At 44.0% G+C, this 13,423-nt stretch overlaps 2 protein-coding genes across 5 annotated transcripts; both read right to left on the bottom strand.

The window, feature by feature from the left end:
- Positions 1–1,693, bottom strand: LOC133888141 (uncharacterized). 4 transcript variants are annotated; one of them, XM_062328283.1, is made up of 5 exons: positions 1,394–1,686; positions 1,084–1,284; positions 872–1,015; positions 664–793; positions 1–523 (listed from the first exon to the last, which is right to left on the bottom strand). In XM_062328283.1, exons 1-5 carry the CDS (start codon positions 1,542–1,544, stop codon positions 370–372), a joined length of 780 nt encoding a protein of 259 aa, XP_062184267.1. In that variant the 5' UTR covers positions 1,545–1,686; the 3' UTR covers positions 1–369. The 4 variants fall into 4 exon arrangements, with proteins under 4 accessions (XP_062184267.1, XP_062184264.1, XP_062184265.1 ...); XM_062328280.1 differs by having other exon boundaries at positions 664–1,015; positions 1,394–1,691; XM_062328281.1 differs by having other exon boundaries at positions 664–1,015; positions 1,084–1,281; positions 1,394–1,688.
- A 5,289-nt stretch (positions 1,694–6,982) lies between these two features.
- Positions 6,983–9,183, bottom strand: LOC133888137 (anthocyanidin reductase ((2S)-flavan-3-ol-forming)-like). The gene is made up of 6 exons (XM_062328278.1): positions 8,621–9,183; positions 8,358–8,524; positions 7,976–8,176; positions 7,693–7,852; positions 7,391–7,610; positions 6,983–7,313 (listed from the first exon to the last, which is right to left on the bottom strand). Exons 1-6 carry the CDS (start codon positions 8,739–8,741, stop codon positions 7,166–7,168), a joined length of 1,017 nt encoding a protein of 338 aa, XP_062184262.1. The 5' UTR covers positions 8,742–9,183; the 3' UTR covers positions 6,983–7,165.
- Between the last annotated feature and the right edge of the window lie 4,240 nt (positions 9,184–13,423).

Here is a 13,423-nt window from a genome sequence, read left to right as displayed (position 1 = left end):
TCCACAAACTATAACAATTTTGCTCGGTTACACAACCACTCCACTCTCTCACAAATCAAAGTGCCCACGTTAATTTGTGGTATCACAGATTCACAGGATATTGTTCCTACCCCTCGTTCTTTATGGTAACGAGGGATGCCTTTCTTTTATTTTTTTAGAAAAATAGGCCAGTATCACCAAAAAATACCCATTTTTTAAAAGAACACACACTAGTTTTCATTTTCGAAATTACTCCACCAAAAGGCTGCTCCATTTAGAAAATTACCAAGCACCCCTAGTTTACAGCCTTTTCTATTATAGCCAATGGATTTTTACGACAAATAAAATTGTATATCCAAATCTAGTTGCACAATAGTGCGGGCAGTTTGACTAGTGAACTACTTGTTGAGCGCTTGCGCCAACAATCCGAGAATTACGGAAAGAAATTATCTCGTCCAGGGTCTTGTACTTGAACTCGAACCCTTCCCCGATCAGCTTTGCGGACGACAGCCACACTCTCGGCTTCTCAAGCAGCTCGCCGGAGCTGCAAAATGCGAGCACACGATCACTCACCACTCGGCAGTGCAAATCAAGTGTCAGAATTCAGAGCTCAAAAGCCGATTCTTGTCTGCCAGGAAACGTGCGAGCTCGACGGTGGTCGTGTTGAGGTTGCAGCAGATGTACCTCCCCCCTGAGTCTGCCTCGTCCTCGGCGACGAACAGCTCAGCTCGGCAGACGTCGTCGACATGAACCAACGACACCGTGCCGGACGCCATCTCCATGCCTCTCAGCACGCCGAATTCCGCCTCGTCGCCTGAAACCACGCAAAACTGAGGAGTCGTGTGCGACACGCGCGGGAAACTGACAAGTTCTTTGCTGCTTTGGATCTCACCAGATAGAAGGGAGAGGCACTTCGGTACGCTGGTGCAAGCGTTCGGGGCCGGCGCCGCACCCCCGGTGACAACGGGGCAGACGGTGACGAGGCTGATGCCGTTCTCCTGCGCGAACCTGCACGCTTCCTTCTCCAGGACCCCTACTATGCAAAGCATCAGCAGCAGAGAGCTAAAGTGATGAACATGGATATGCGTGTATCCTGTATCGTACCCAGATCGGTGTCTTGTTGGCTATGAGGTACTCGACGACGGACTAGGAGTCCTCGTCCAGTACATGGCCGTCGCCTTGCGGCTGCCTTCTGGAGACTGAGGCCGCCGACGAGGTCAGGATCACGCGCTTCACCGTCCTCGCTTTCGCGCACGCCTTCATCACGTTGAGGGTTCCTCGGACAGCTGGCTCGATCAGTTGCTGCTACAATGCATCACCGGGTTGATTTGAGCAACTCAACGCTCGGTGAATATATAACGTCAACTGGCCGTAGAGCAGACAAATGTACATAAGAACAGTGATGACCGCGCACCTCGGGATTCTCTGACATGAGGTTCACCGGAGCGGCGACGAGCCAGCGTCGGCTTCGTCAAAGCTACCTTCTTCGTCCAAGTCGGCGCGGAGGACCTCGAGGGGACCGAGGACCTGCAACTCCTTGAGGTGGGAGTCCTTCGCCGTGTCATCTGGGGTTGCAGAATCAAAACGACCAAGCATTTTTTCAGAGCCAAAACCAATCACCCTCAATTTCTTGATTAGCATGGCTCGTCTGGGGATCATAACGACTTGCGACAATTCAGCTCGATCGGTTGGTAGTTTAGGTCTTTAGAATTCGTTCGTTTCATTTCGATGTAGCAGAGCATAGCAGTCAGGTTCTCATCTTTACTCTCTCTGAACTTGCTATATTTTTATACTCCAGTTTTTCCTTTTTTTTAGCGACGTTCTCAGTCATCCTATCGGCATCCAACGGCGCCACTCTCTGCTCCAACCTCCCACTCTCTACTGCACCTTCTTTCACCGCGTCAGCCTCTCGCCCTCCACGTACTCGCCATCGCCTCCCTCCCTCACCCACCCATCTCCAGCAGTGCTCCTGCTGCCAGATTCGCCTGTATCGCCCGCCGCAGCGCAAATCTAGCTCCACCGGTCAATCTACGCTCGCCCGCGCCCTAGCACCGTCCTTTGGGTTGTCCTCCACCACTCGGCATCAGACAAATCCTCATCGAAAAGCTGCCACCACCAACACTGAAACCCTAACCACAACAGCCGTTACTTGTTCATACATGTTTACATAGTCATCTTATCGCACATCCTAAATTTTATATATCTAAAAAATTAGTAAGTGTGAAATAAAAGCCTTCAGATTCTTATGCTACTGTCCGTTTTACAACGCCAAAGATTTTCCTTGCTCAGAGAAAAAATCAACCAAAAAAACAAAGAAAAAAATCATTGAGCTGAAAAGAGGGATGAAGAATCAAATCCGGGTTCCTGACCGTCGGTCTTCACTGCGTACCCCTTCTCTAGCAGCATCTTGATGAGCGCGGAGGCGATGTACCCGTTCCCTCCGGTCACGCACGCCGTCTTTTCTCATTAACTTTTTTTTGAAAAATTTTAAGTTAAATTTTTCTCGATAACTTTTTCTCGTGGAAACTTTTTCTCAAAAATTTTGAGTCAAATTTTTCTCGGTAACTTTTTTCTCAAAACATTTAAGGCAATTTTTCCTCTAAAATTTTTTCTTGATAATTTTTTCTTAAAACTTTTTCTCAGTAACTTTTCTCTCAAAATTTGTTTGGAAAACTTTCCAAAAAAGGAAAGTTATGGGGATTTTTTTTTCATTTTGGAAAGTTGCTTGTTCCTCTTCTCACACGCACGCGTGGAATAGTTCTGCCCTCACCGGTCACCACCTCTCCTCCAAGGGGAATAAGGTGGATTCACTCGCTCGCTCACAAGAAGTGGAACCGTGAGAACAAGTTGATAGTCAGTGGTAAGAACATTTGTTCGCTTCCTACCCAAGAGCGTTATAGCCTTAGGTTCAACCCTAGTGTCTCATGGGGGCATGCTTCCAAAATAAAACCATTGTCTCTCACACGTAAAGCCACAATAAGAATGTAACTTGCTCGTTGCTTGCAGAGCTTTGGATAATTATGTCGATCGCACTATAGACGTGATTGACTAAACTATATGTAGTGTGTAGGTCCAAGTGTGTGCATGTGTTTGAGTGTGTGTGGGTGTGTTAGGGTTGTGTATGCGTATATGTTCAGATACTACAGCTATACTAATTGAGAGACGTTAAAAGAAAGAGAAAAAGAATTAGAACCACGAGACTCCTATGGTGATGGACTAATTACGAATTTGTGACTATCCAAAGTCTTTCTTTCTTTTAACGTCTTTCAATTAAATCACAACATATGCGCACACACAATCCCAACACACTCACACATATGCATGACCAGAGTTGTACAGTGATTGACTAATTGTGAGTTTGTGACTGTCTAAAACCTACATTATATACAGATTAGTGGACAAGATATAGTAGATTAGGTGTGAGATCATTCGGTTGTGTTGAGATTTATACTAGAGAAGTAAATAAAAAAATTATATGATAAATGAGTAGAATAAAAAAATAGATAAATATCATGTGAGGGTGAGAGAGATGGAGATAAGCCGTACGTGGCCTTGCATCGGTTGGTTGGTGTCGGACGAATGGCTACATCATGGGGCTGGCTTCACATCACCCTCCTGCTATGGACATGCTAGCTCCCGGAACATGCTCCCAGAATAGTCAACCAGATCTATGAAGAAGTCACTAATAGTCTAATACTTTGCAAGTCACGGCTCACATATAGCATAGTGTTTGATTTTTCTTTCCTCACAAATAAAGCATGGTCATTAATGACAATTAACTACTAATGAGTATTTTTTATAATACTAGTGGTCGCAAAAGGTATTCTTTCTTAATTTAAAGACGTGCGTACCTTCTGTGGGTTCTGAAACCACAAAAATGTATAATTTAGTGAGAATGATTTTATCAATCATAATGCTTATAGTGTTTGATTTGTGAACCTCGTCCCGGTATGGGTTGGTTTGGCCAGCGGGATATAATTTTGTAATTTTAAATGAAGAGCTTTTTTTACCGTACTTGGGAGGTAGCAAATTTCGGTATCTCCAAAGGTATAATTTGATGGTACCTCCCAATGAGCATAAAAATTCTCTTAATGGAAAGATCAAATCCCATATTCTCTATAGAAATTAAAAATGGTCACGAGACAATTGCAAGGTTCAAAAATAGAACAGTCAATAAAGAGGTGCAGAACGACAATTGGATAAGATCGGTAAGATCACTACAAAGTGCACAACAACTCAGGGAATTTGTTGTCCTCAGGAATAAGATCCAAACCGTAACTATTCATATAAATCAGGAAGATTCAATTGTGTGGAGATAGACTACTTATGGTGAATACATAGCAAAATCAGCATACAGGGTGCAGTTCACAGGTGGCATAACGAAATTCAATGCAAAAAAATTTATGGAAAGCTAAGGCCAAGCCAAAAGCAATAATTTTTGCTTGGATCCTACTACATGGCAAGGTCTTAACAGTATAAAATTTGGTGATTCGAGGATGACCTCATAACCCCATATGCCCTTTGTGTAAACGTGAACTAGAGACATCTGAACACTTGCTTAAAGATTATGAGTTCACGCAAGAGGTTTGGAGAAAAACCGAACTATGGAACAATTGGAGCAATCAACCAGCCACCATGCTACAGGGTACCATGGCGAAATGGTGGCAAACACGCCTTCAAAATGCTCCCAAATCAGAGAGGAGGGAGGTAGCAGGAGGCATAGTATATGTATGTGGTGGAATATATGGAAAGAAATGAACATGCAAATTTTTTAGAGAATGAATTGCAGGACTAACATGTTGCTTATAGAGTGCAAGAGGATATTAGGGCACGTAGAATGGCCTATCAAACCGAGAGCTACAAATAGACCAACCAAATGGTTAGCAAATTTTTTGTATGGTTATGGTGTTCTTCTGTTGTCCTGTTTTCTGTCTTGTAATAAAAACATACAACTGATGTTTTGCAAATCCTCAACCCTGTTCAGGGCTGCAACCATGTAAACTTTCTTTCTTCTAATTGAAAGGCAGCGCTCCTGCCAATTTGTCAAAAAAAAAAGTCATTAGGAGTCATGGATTTTATTCTTTTTAGTATAAATGACCTATACCACCGAAAGATAAAATAAGTTTAAAAGCATACCATAAGAAGTTTGGTGAGAATTAGGGTTAGAGTGGGCTAGATTTCTTTCCTGAAGAGGGGGAGGGATTGTTTCAACCGGACCAGTGAGCTTAAAGGAAGTAGAGGGGGGAGGGGGAGGGGTTGTTTCAACCGGACCAGTGAGCTTAAAGCAAGTAGCAATTGGATGGGTGGGTCCGAAGGGAAGAAGGCAGTGATGAAGAAGAAAATGAGTGGATAGCTTTCGGAAGTACTCCTCCCTTACAAAATCGCTATTACATCCCCTTATTTGATCGGTTGGTTGGTCTCAACAAGGCGAATGACTGTTAGGGCTGCGCCCACCGATGAGTCACTTTCGCTATCACTAGCAGTCCTTAGGAAATTTCACAATTTGAAGATGACATGATATGTATATAATATGGTTGGATAGCTTAATGTAATATAAGAGTTAATAAAGTTTGATTATTTTAAAAAAATATATACCGCCAGTGACAGATACCAGTCGCCATGCGGGTTGGCAAGTATTTTCGTTCTCATGAATAATCGAGCCACTTGATTGGGCTAATCTCGTATGGCCATATTATATTTTTGTTGGCATATCCTGTAAGCAAATCCGACCTGAACTTGTTGTAAGTCTATGAAAATGACTGATTCCGTCCCGTTCACAAAAGGATCGAGCGAAAAAATATCTGACAGAAATTATTGCAGGAAAAGGACGCAGGGGTTAAGGGTTCAAAGATGCAGAATTGCCCTTGGAAAACGATGTGGCAACGCCCTTTCGACAGAATCGATGTAGCAACGGCCAATGGGTGCCTGATCAGTACGTTCATCGTGTCCGCTCCACGAGCTCAACAGTGAGCAATTGGCGAGGAAGGTAAGCCACGCTACAAAAGAGAAAGATTTTTGTGGCAAAAAAATCATTACAAAAGAAATCATCACACAAAAGGCAATTTTCCGTCACAAAATACTGATTGTAACGACAGTCCCATTCGCTGCTAGTAGTCACTTATACTCGAGTAACAACTCATACATAACACGGTGACTAGCTAATTGTTTATATGTTGCAACGAAAATATAAGTATTGGACACAATAACATCAAGCATACCCTGTTGAACAAATATGTCGGAAAAGATACCGTAGTTTAATTTCAGATAAATACGAAAAAGAAGGAGATTATCCGCTAATTTTCCTCATAATTTCTTTATTTATTTATATTAGTAAACGGGTTCTATATCCCTAGCCGGCAACAAGGCAGTGAGCCTAGGGCATTAGTATGGATGAAAAAAATAAGTAAATTATTCGAATTTTAAGAGTTTTATTAGATGTGAGGAGAGTAGGGAAAGAAATGATATGAATCAACTCGTGCTTTATATAGTAGAGACTAACATTCTTTCCTCGCAAATGAGCATGTCATCAGTGACCAAGTTAAATACAACTATTAATCAGTGTTTTGTGATGATATTTATGGTCGCAAAAGATATTAATTACTTTCTTAATTTAAATACATGCATATGTTCTTAGGGTCCTAGAAACACAAAAGGTTTAAATTAGCGAGAACAATTTTATCACTCCTCATTTGGTTTTCTTGCGAGAGGGTAATTTGCACGGTATTAATAGTTCGAGGACCAATGTTGTGTGGTTTTGAAGTTGTAGGGTGAAAATATGACTTTTGCAATAGTTTGATGGTCAATAATGGACTTCTTCCCTTTTTATATGCAATGGAATGTTATAAACGATGCAATTATACTTCATATCTGGCTGCAAAATGTCACGGGATATTTGATTAGTTTGAACTACTTTTGAGTGATTTGAGTCTACTATCAGACACACAAGTTATTCCGAAAGCACTCAAACCACCCGCAATTATTTTGCCTTTTGACGCGACATAAGTAGAAAACTCCGTTTTATAAAGGGAAAGTGACAAATATGCAATTATTTCTTTATACAAACTGATTGAACTCTACGGTTCGGCTTATTAGCAGCATAAGCTTATTTTACAACCACATGGTGTGGTGTTATGACTCCTGATCGCCGATCGACGGCAGAGAATGAGGCGATCAGCAATTCAGCATATCAGCTGGGCAGAATCCCCAGGGCCTTGCCGTACTCCATGATGTCGTTATATATCTCATCGAGGGTGTTGTGCTTGAACTCGAACCCTTCCCTGACCAGCTTCGCGGACGATAGGCGCACTCTCGGCTTCTCAAGCAGCTCGCCGGAGCTGCAAAGTGCAAGCAAACCATCGATCATCGGTGCACAGTAAGTGTCAGAATTCAGAACTCTGGAGCCGGCTCTTACAGCAGGTTTGTTTTCACGCTGTACTGCGGGTACTTGTCAGCCAGGAAACGTGCGAGCTCGACGATGGTCGTGTTGTGGCTGCCGCAGATGTACCTTCCCGCGGCCGTGTCAGTCTCGGCGACGAACAGCTCGGCGCGGCAGAGGTCGTCGACGTGAACCAGCGGCACGCACCCGGTGGCCATCTCGATGCCTTCCAGCACGCCGAACTGTGTCTCGTCGCCTGAAACCACGCGAAATTAACCACCACACATGCATCATCCACCGCGGTCGTGTGATGAGGAAAGATCAGGACAAGTTCTCACCGGATAACAATGAGAGGCTGACGGGCACGCTCGTGTGGATATTTGAGGCCGGCGCCGCGCCCACGGTGACGACGGGGCACACGGTGACCAGGCTGATGCCGTGCTCCTGCGCGAACCTGCACGCCTCCCTCTCTAAAAGCACCTTGGAGACCGGGTACCCCTGGGACGAAACGCAGGCACAGCGCCCTACTCATCGTCAGGAAACTGATGTGTCGTGCAGGACTGGACTCAACATTGTGTTCCAAGATAACAAGGGGACGGGGCTGAACAAATGTGTGCGTACCCAGGGGCCAGATTTCCTGGCCGTGAGGTACTCGACGTCGGACCAGGAGGACTCGTCCAGGACGTGGCCGTCGCCTTGCAGCGGCCTGCTGGAGACTGCGGCCGCCGACGAGGTCAGGATCACGCGCTTCACCGTCCCCGCTTTCGCGCACGACCTCATGACGTTCAGAGTTCCTCGGATGGCAGGCTCGATCAGCTCTTTCTGCCATCACCAAACTGATGAGCAAATGGTAAAAAAATGCACCTTCACAAGAATAACAAGGCTCAGAGAGCGAGTTACAACTGACAACTTGAACAATACATCCCAACTACTGGACCAACAAGAAATGGTTACTCAAAAGTGATGTTAAAACCAACGAAGATTCGTGGTGACGTTTGCGCACCTCAGGATTCTTTGAATGCAGGTTCACAGGAGCGGCGACGAGGAAGGCGTAATCGCAGTCGGCAACGGCATCGTCGAAGCTGCCTTCTTCGTCCAGGTCGGCGCGGAGGACCTCCAGGGGGCCAAGTGCCTGCAACTCCTTGAGGTGGGAGTTCTTCTCCATGTCACCTGGAATTCGGAATCACAAAAACGCCTAGCACTTTCAGAGCTTAAACCAGTCATCGTCAAAATACAGAACTGAAAAGAAGGATCAAAGCATCGGACCGGGGTTCCTGACCGTCGTCTTCACGGCGTACCCCTTCTCCAGCAGCATCTTGATAAGCGCGGAGGCGATGTACCCGTTCCCTCCGGTCACGCACGCCGTCTTCCTGCCACCCGCCGACATCGCCGGACGCCACCACTCCTGACAAAAGGAAAGAGGATTCGCTCGCTCGATCACTGGAATTCAAAAACTGAGATTCGCCTGGTGGACTGATGCCTGCGACAGCCTGAAGCCTGCATTTATATAGTGACAAGTAGGCAGGCAGGCACAAATGGATGATAAAATGAACGATCTCGTTACGGAGAAGATCAATGAAACATTTTTAGGGCCAGGAGATGCCAGAATCCACTATAGGAGAAGGAGATGCCAGAATCCACTATAGGAGAAGGCGCAGTCGGTGGTGCTTGATCGGTTGGTTGGCACACGTGCTCAGCCGTGGGCATCCGGAGAGAGGCAGTTGGGACCGACCGCGGTCCACCGGCAGGTCAATTTCACCGGACGGAACAGAAGAGCAGTCCTCGAGACATTCGACATCCGACATCCGGCAATGGCAGATGCCGCGTACCTTCAGCGATGTTAAGGTCGTCTTACATAGATATTTTAAAAATTTATTTTTTATAATATTATTATAGTATTTTTTTTAAATATTATTATAATATTTTTTTTAATTTTTTTCTATCTCCAACAACTACTTTATTTTGTATATTCTATTACTCTCGTTTTGTCTGGAACCATAATCATCCTCTCCGAGCAGTGTTGAGGAAAGAGTACTATAAATTTACAAATTTTAAGTACTAGCTCCTGCCGCATCATTGTAGCAGTGAAAAAAGACTCAACTGGAGTGGTGCACATGAATACGATAGCCTCAGATTCAGGCTCTACAGTAGCATACAGGGATACCGATCGTTTTTAAGGACTTTGCTGGAGTTGGCACCAACTCCAGCACTGAAAATCGATCTCTAGCAGCTACCTCATCTGGTGCTACATTGCTGCTACAGTGATGTGGAGAGAGGGGTGGTCTGTATTTTTCGGTAACTATAGCAGTACACATCACTGTAGCATTACTGTTTACAGAGGCTGACAGCGGGATCGGAGGGAGAAAAAGAGGAGTAGAAGGTAGAAAATATGGTAGCTGCTGAAGATGAAAAAATAAGGGATGTTGTAATAGTGATAGAGGATGCTGTAATATTGTTTTTAGGATGAAAATTTGAGGTAGCTGTTGGAGATGACCTAAGATGATAACGAGGATCTTGTAATTTGGATCTTTTTTTGAAAGCACAGATATTATATGAAAAAATCTTCAATATAGAGATAAAAACCATATGCGATGATTATATTATTACGATGGTACTCAATACAAGTTACTACATTTACAGGCGTCTGATGAGATTTATTCTACTAGAACACTTAGTTTGAAGCATTATTCAACAAACCTCATTTTGACTTAAAATTCTTATAAAAAAGTTTATGAACAGAATGTCTCTGAAACTTCAATCAATACTATGCACCACGAATACTATCTAAATTCAATCAATACTTTAACTTAGTACTAGAGAATGACTTGGTGTAAATAACTTTCATTTGAATTTATCATATGAAAAAACTAATTTTGATATTAAACTTCTTAATATTAAATTTATCGAATGACATGGTGAAGGAAAATTATAGGTAAAAAATATGTTTGATTCGGAAGGAAAAAACTTCATGGTATGTTGTAAGTGCAAGTAGTAATTTTCAGCTAAAAAAAGATTGTGCGTGCAAATTTCTTGATACGCTCCGCTGGTTGCGCGCAACAATATTTGGCCAAAACAGAACTGTATGTAAAACTGTCAGGTGCGCGTAGCAAATTTGGCGTTGGCTGATGTCGATGAGCCGTGGGACCGACGTTAGCGATGACCTCAGTGCTCGTGCTCGAAACAGTGCTAGGAGGGATCTTCTGCGGCTAGGGATGTCAATGGCCACAAAATCTGTAAGAGGGGTTATACAAATTCATACATGCGAGCTAATTTCTAAACTCGTGCAGCACCTATTACCCGCCAAATAAAACACACGTCCGCCACACACAGCACACCCATATGCCCGTCAATGATATAAAAGGTCTCTCATATTACGGTGAAAGAAGGGTCACTGTGAGTTCTTGTGTCTCCGATGATCATCTCTTTCGGATACTGCGTCTCTGGTAGTACTCATGTTTGAAAATATAATGAATATCTATTCAAAGTTGTACTGGTAACTAATTTTACATTATAAAAATTAAAGTAGTAAGAAATCGAGGGTAAGGAATAAAACAAAAATAAAATAGCATAGAAGTATTTGGATACACCCGCTAGACTATACAAGTATTTGGGCACATATATTCGGTGCTTAGAGTGGGTACGCGGGTAAAAAAAGCATGGGTAAGGTTTTTTATTCCCGCATATGTGTGTCATTGGGTTTAGATACAAACTCGTATCCAGACCCATAGACAAATAACACAACTCAAACTAGCACATATTACTCATAGGCACGAGGGTTATATATGACTATTGCCATCCCTATCTATAGCACAATCTTTTATAGCCAATTTTGTGGCATAGATTGGGATCGGTTGCATGAGTCTGGCAGACAATAAGCGGTGGCGCGATGGCTAGCGAGCGACACACATGCGCGATGAGCTGTCAGCAGGAAAAACGACGGCGATGATGGCGTGTGTTGGCGGCGACAGATCGGGATGGATCCTGGTGTTGGGGCGCACAAAGCAAGTCCCGATGGTGGCGGTGGCGGTGGCGGTGACGAATAGAGGTATGACACGATGAGGCTCACGAGGAGGTGTGATGGCGAGAAGGTGCAGTGAGTTGCACGGTGGGCGTGAGCATAGGCCAAGCACGACGGGATCAGCCAGAAGTTGGGCTCGACGATAGGGATGTGCACAAGAAGCCAACAGATAATGAAGTTGAAGACGAACATACCATATGGCTTTTCTAATACTATTTGTTAGGAACCCTCTAATACAGAGGTAAAAAATTATGAAAAACAAATTTATTATTACGATGGTATTGGATACAAGTTACCAGAGGTTTTTGTATTTATAGGTGTTTGATGAGACATATTTTACTAGGACACTAGACTTTGAGGCATTATCCAACCAGAGGTAGTCCACGGAGATAGAATTAAATTTGAGTATGACAGAATATATACCAATTCAAAATGACATGAGCCAATTCCACTCCGAAGTTCCACGACCTGGTCTCCAACTCACAAACTAATGGTACTCAGGTAACCGGTTAGGCTGCAAACATTTCTAGTGAGCAGCAGTAACCTGCAAATTTCAAGTTATGCTTAAGCCACTCAAGACAAAATTGCAACAGAACAATGCAAAGTTCCCACCAGGGTTCGAAAACTACTCGAAATTCATGGTTTTTGATGAATTCAGTCCGTATCGCATTCAAAACTCATACCGATATTTGTCCGATTCAAAATCAAAATAAAAAATAAAAAAATTGATAAAATTCGTCCAATTTCTACCGAATTTCATCGAATTCATACCGATATTCGTGAATTTTGGAGAATTTCCGGCCAACGCATTTCGATGGCTAAACGAATTCGTGAACCCTAGTTCCCACCTACTCCTTTTCTTCCCCAAACAACCACACCTTTTGACCTGTACCACACCAAAACTAATCCCAACTGCCACAGTACCCGCTAAGCAACGCAAAGATCCCTTGATTCGTGCACCACCAATTTCACTTCGCCAGACCGGCACAATCCCGAACCCTACAGGCACCGCGTCAACGGCGGCAGATTCAAGAAGCAAGGTCAAGAGACTCACGGTCGGCGGAGATCTTGAACTGCTCGAGCGTTTCGATACTGACCGCCTTGGCCACCGCCTGCGCCTGGGCTTGGGCCTCCACGCCGGCGTCACACAACATCACCCTGAACCGCCGCCGGCCACCCTCGAGCAAGCCGCCGCCGACACCTGCGGCCGCAGCGGCCACGAATGCTGCAGTGGCTGGAGCTGACGTCGTGCTCGCCATCATCTAGATCAAGAGAGAAAGCAGCCTCCTTCCCAAGAAAACTAATCCAGAATGCAACAAGAATCGAACGCAAACAGGTTGATATTGGTGCCGGCAAAATTTAGCTATGGCGAGCGCCATACCTCGCCATATTGGTGCCTCCGCCACTGGTAGCCATGTTAGTTGAAGCTGACCTTGCACGTCATGCACGCCTAATCTGGTTGCCTCGAGCGTACTTAGTATTTCCAAGGATCGAGTTACTTCTTTTGGAGTATTTAGACCAGACCAAAGTCACTGAGCAGATCATACGAATGGCTCTCGCAGCCCGTTTCCTGCACGGTCGGGAGATGAGTCCATTCCATTGCAAGCGCTAGGTCTTCCATGCATGCACATCATTCGGCTTCAAGAGCATCGGTGCAATGGAAGAGCGTTCAACATGAAGAGAGTATACATATTTAATAAGTTGTATCACAACAATACAAAAAATTAGCGTCTCACTGTATTAAAAACAACAAATTTAAAAAATTACCGTGAAACTACAGATTTAATGTGCAAATTACTGTAAAACTCACCTCCATGCCAGAGAAGAGGAAGAAGAAGAGGTAGGTGGGGAGCTAAATGGCATGGAACAATTTGATTTCTTCGTCGGAACTTTTTTTTTTCCATGGAACAATTTCAGATCTTTATCGCAACAAATTTTGTATGGGGAAAGGATCTCACCGGAGTTTATCACGGTATAGATTAATTAGAACTATTTTAGTTATAGTCTATACTCATATAAAATGTATAAGTTGTAGTAGAATCGTATGATCC

This window comes from Phragmites australis, chromosome 13 (genome assembly GCF_958298935.1).
Source record: "Phragmites australis chromosome 13, lpPhrAust1.1, whole genome shotgun sequence".
Lineage (NCBI taxonomy): Eukaryota > Viridiplantae > Streptophyta > Magnoliopsida > Poales > Poaceae > Phragmites > Phragmites australis.
This window is presented reverse-complemented; position numbering and strand designations above follow the sequence as displayed.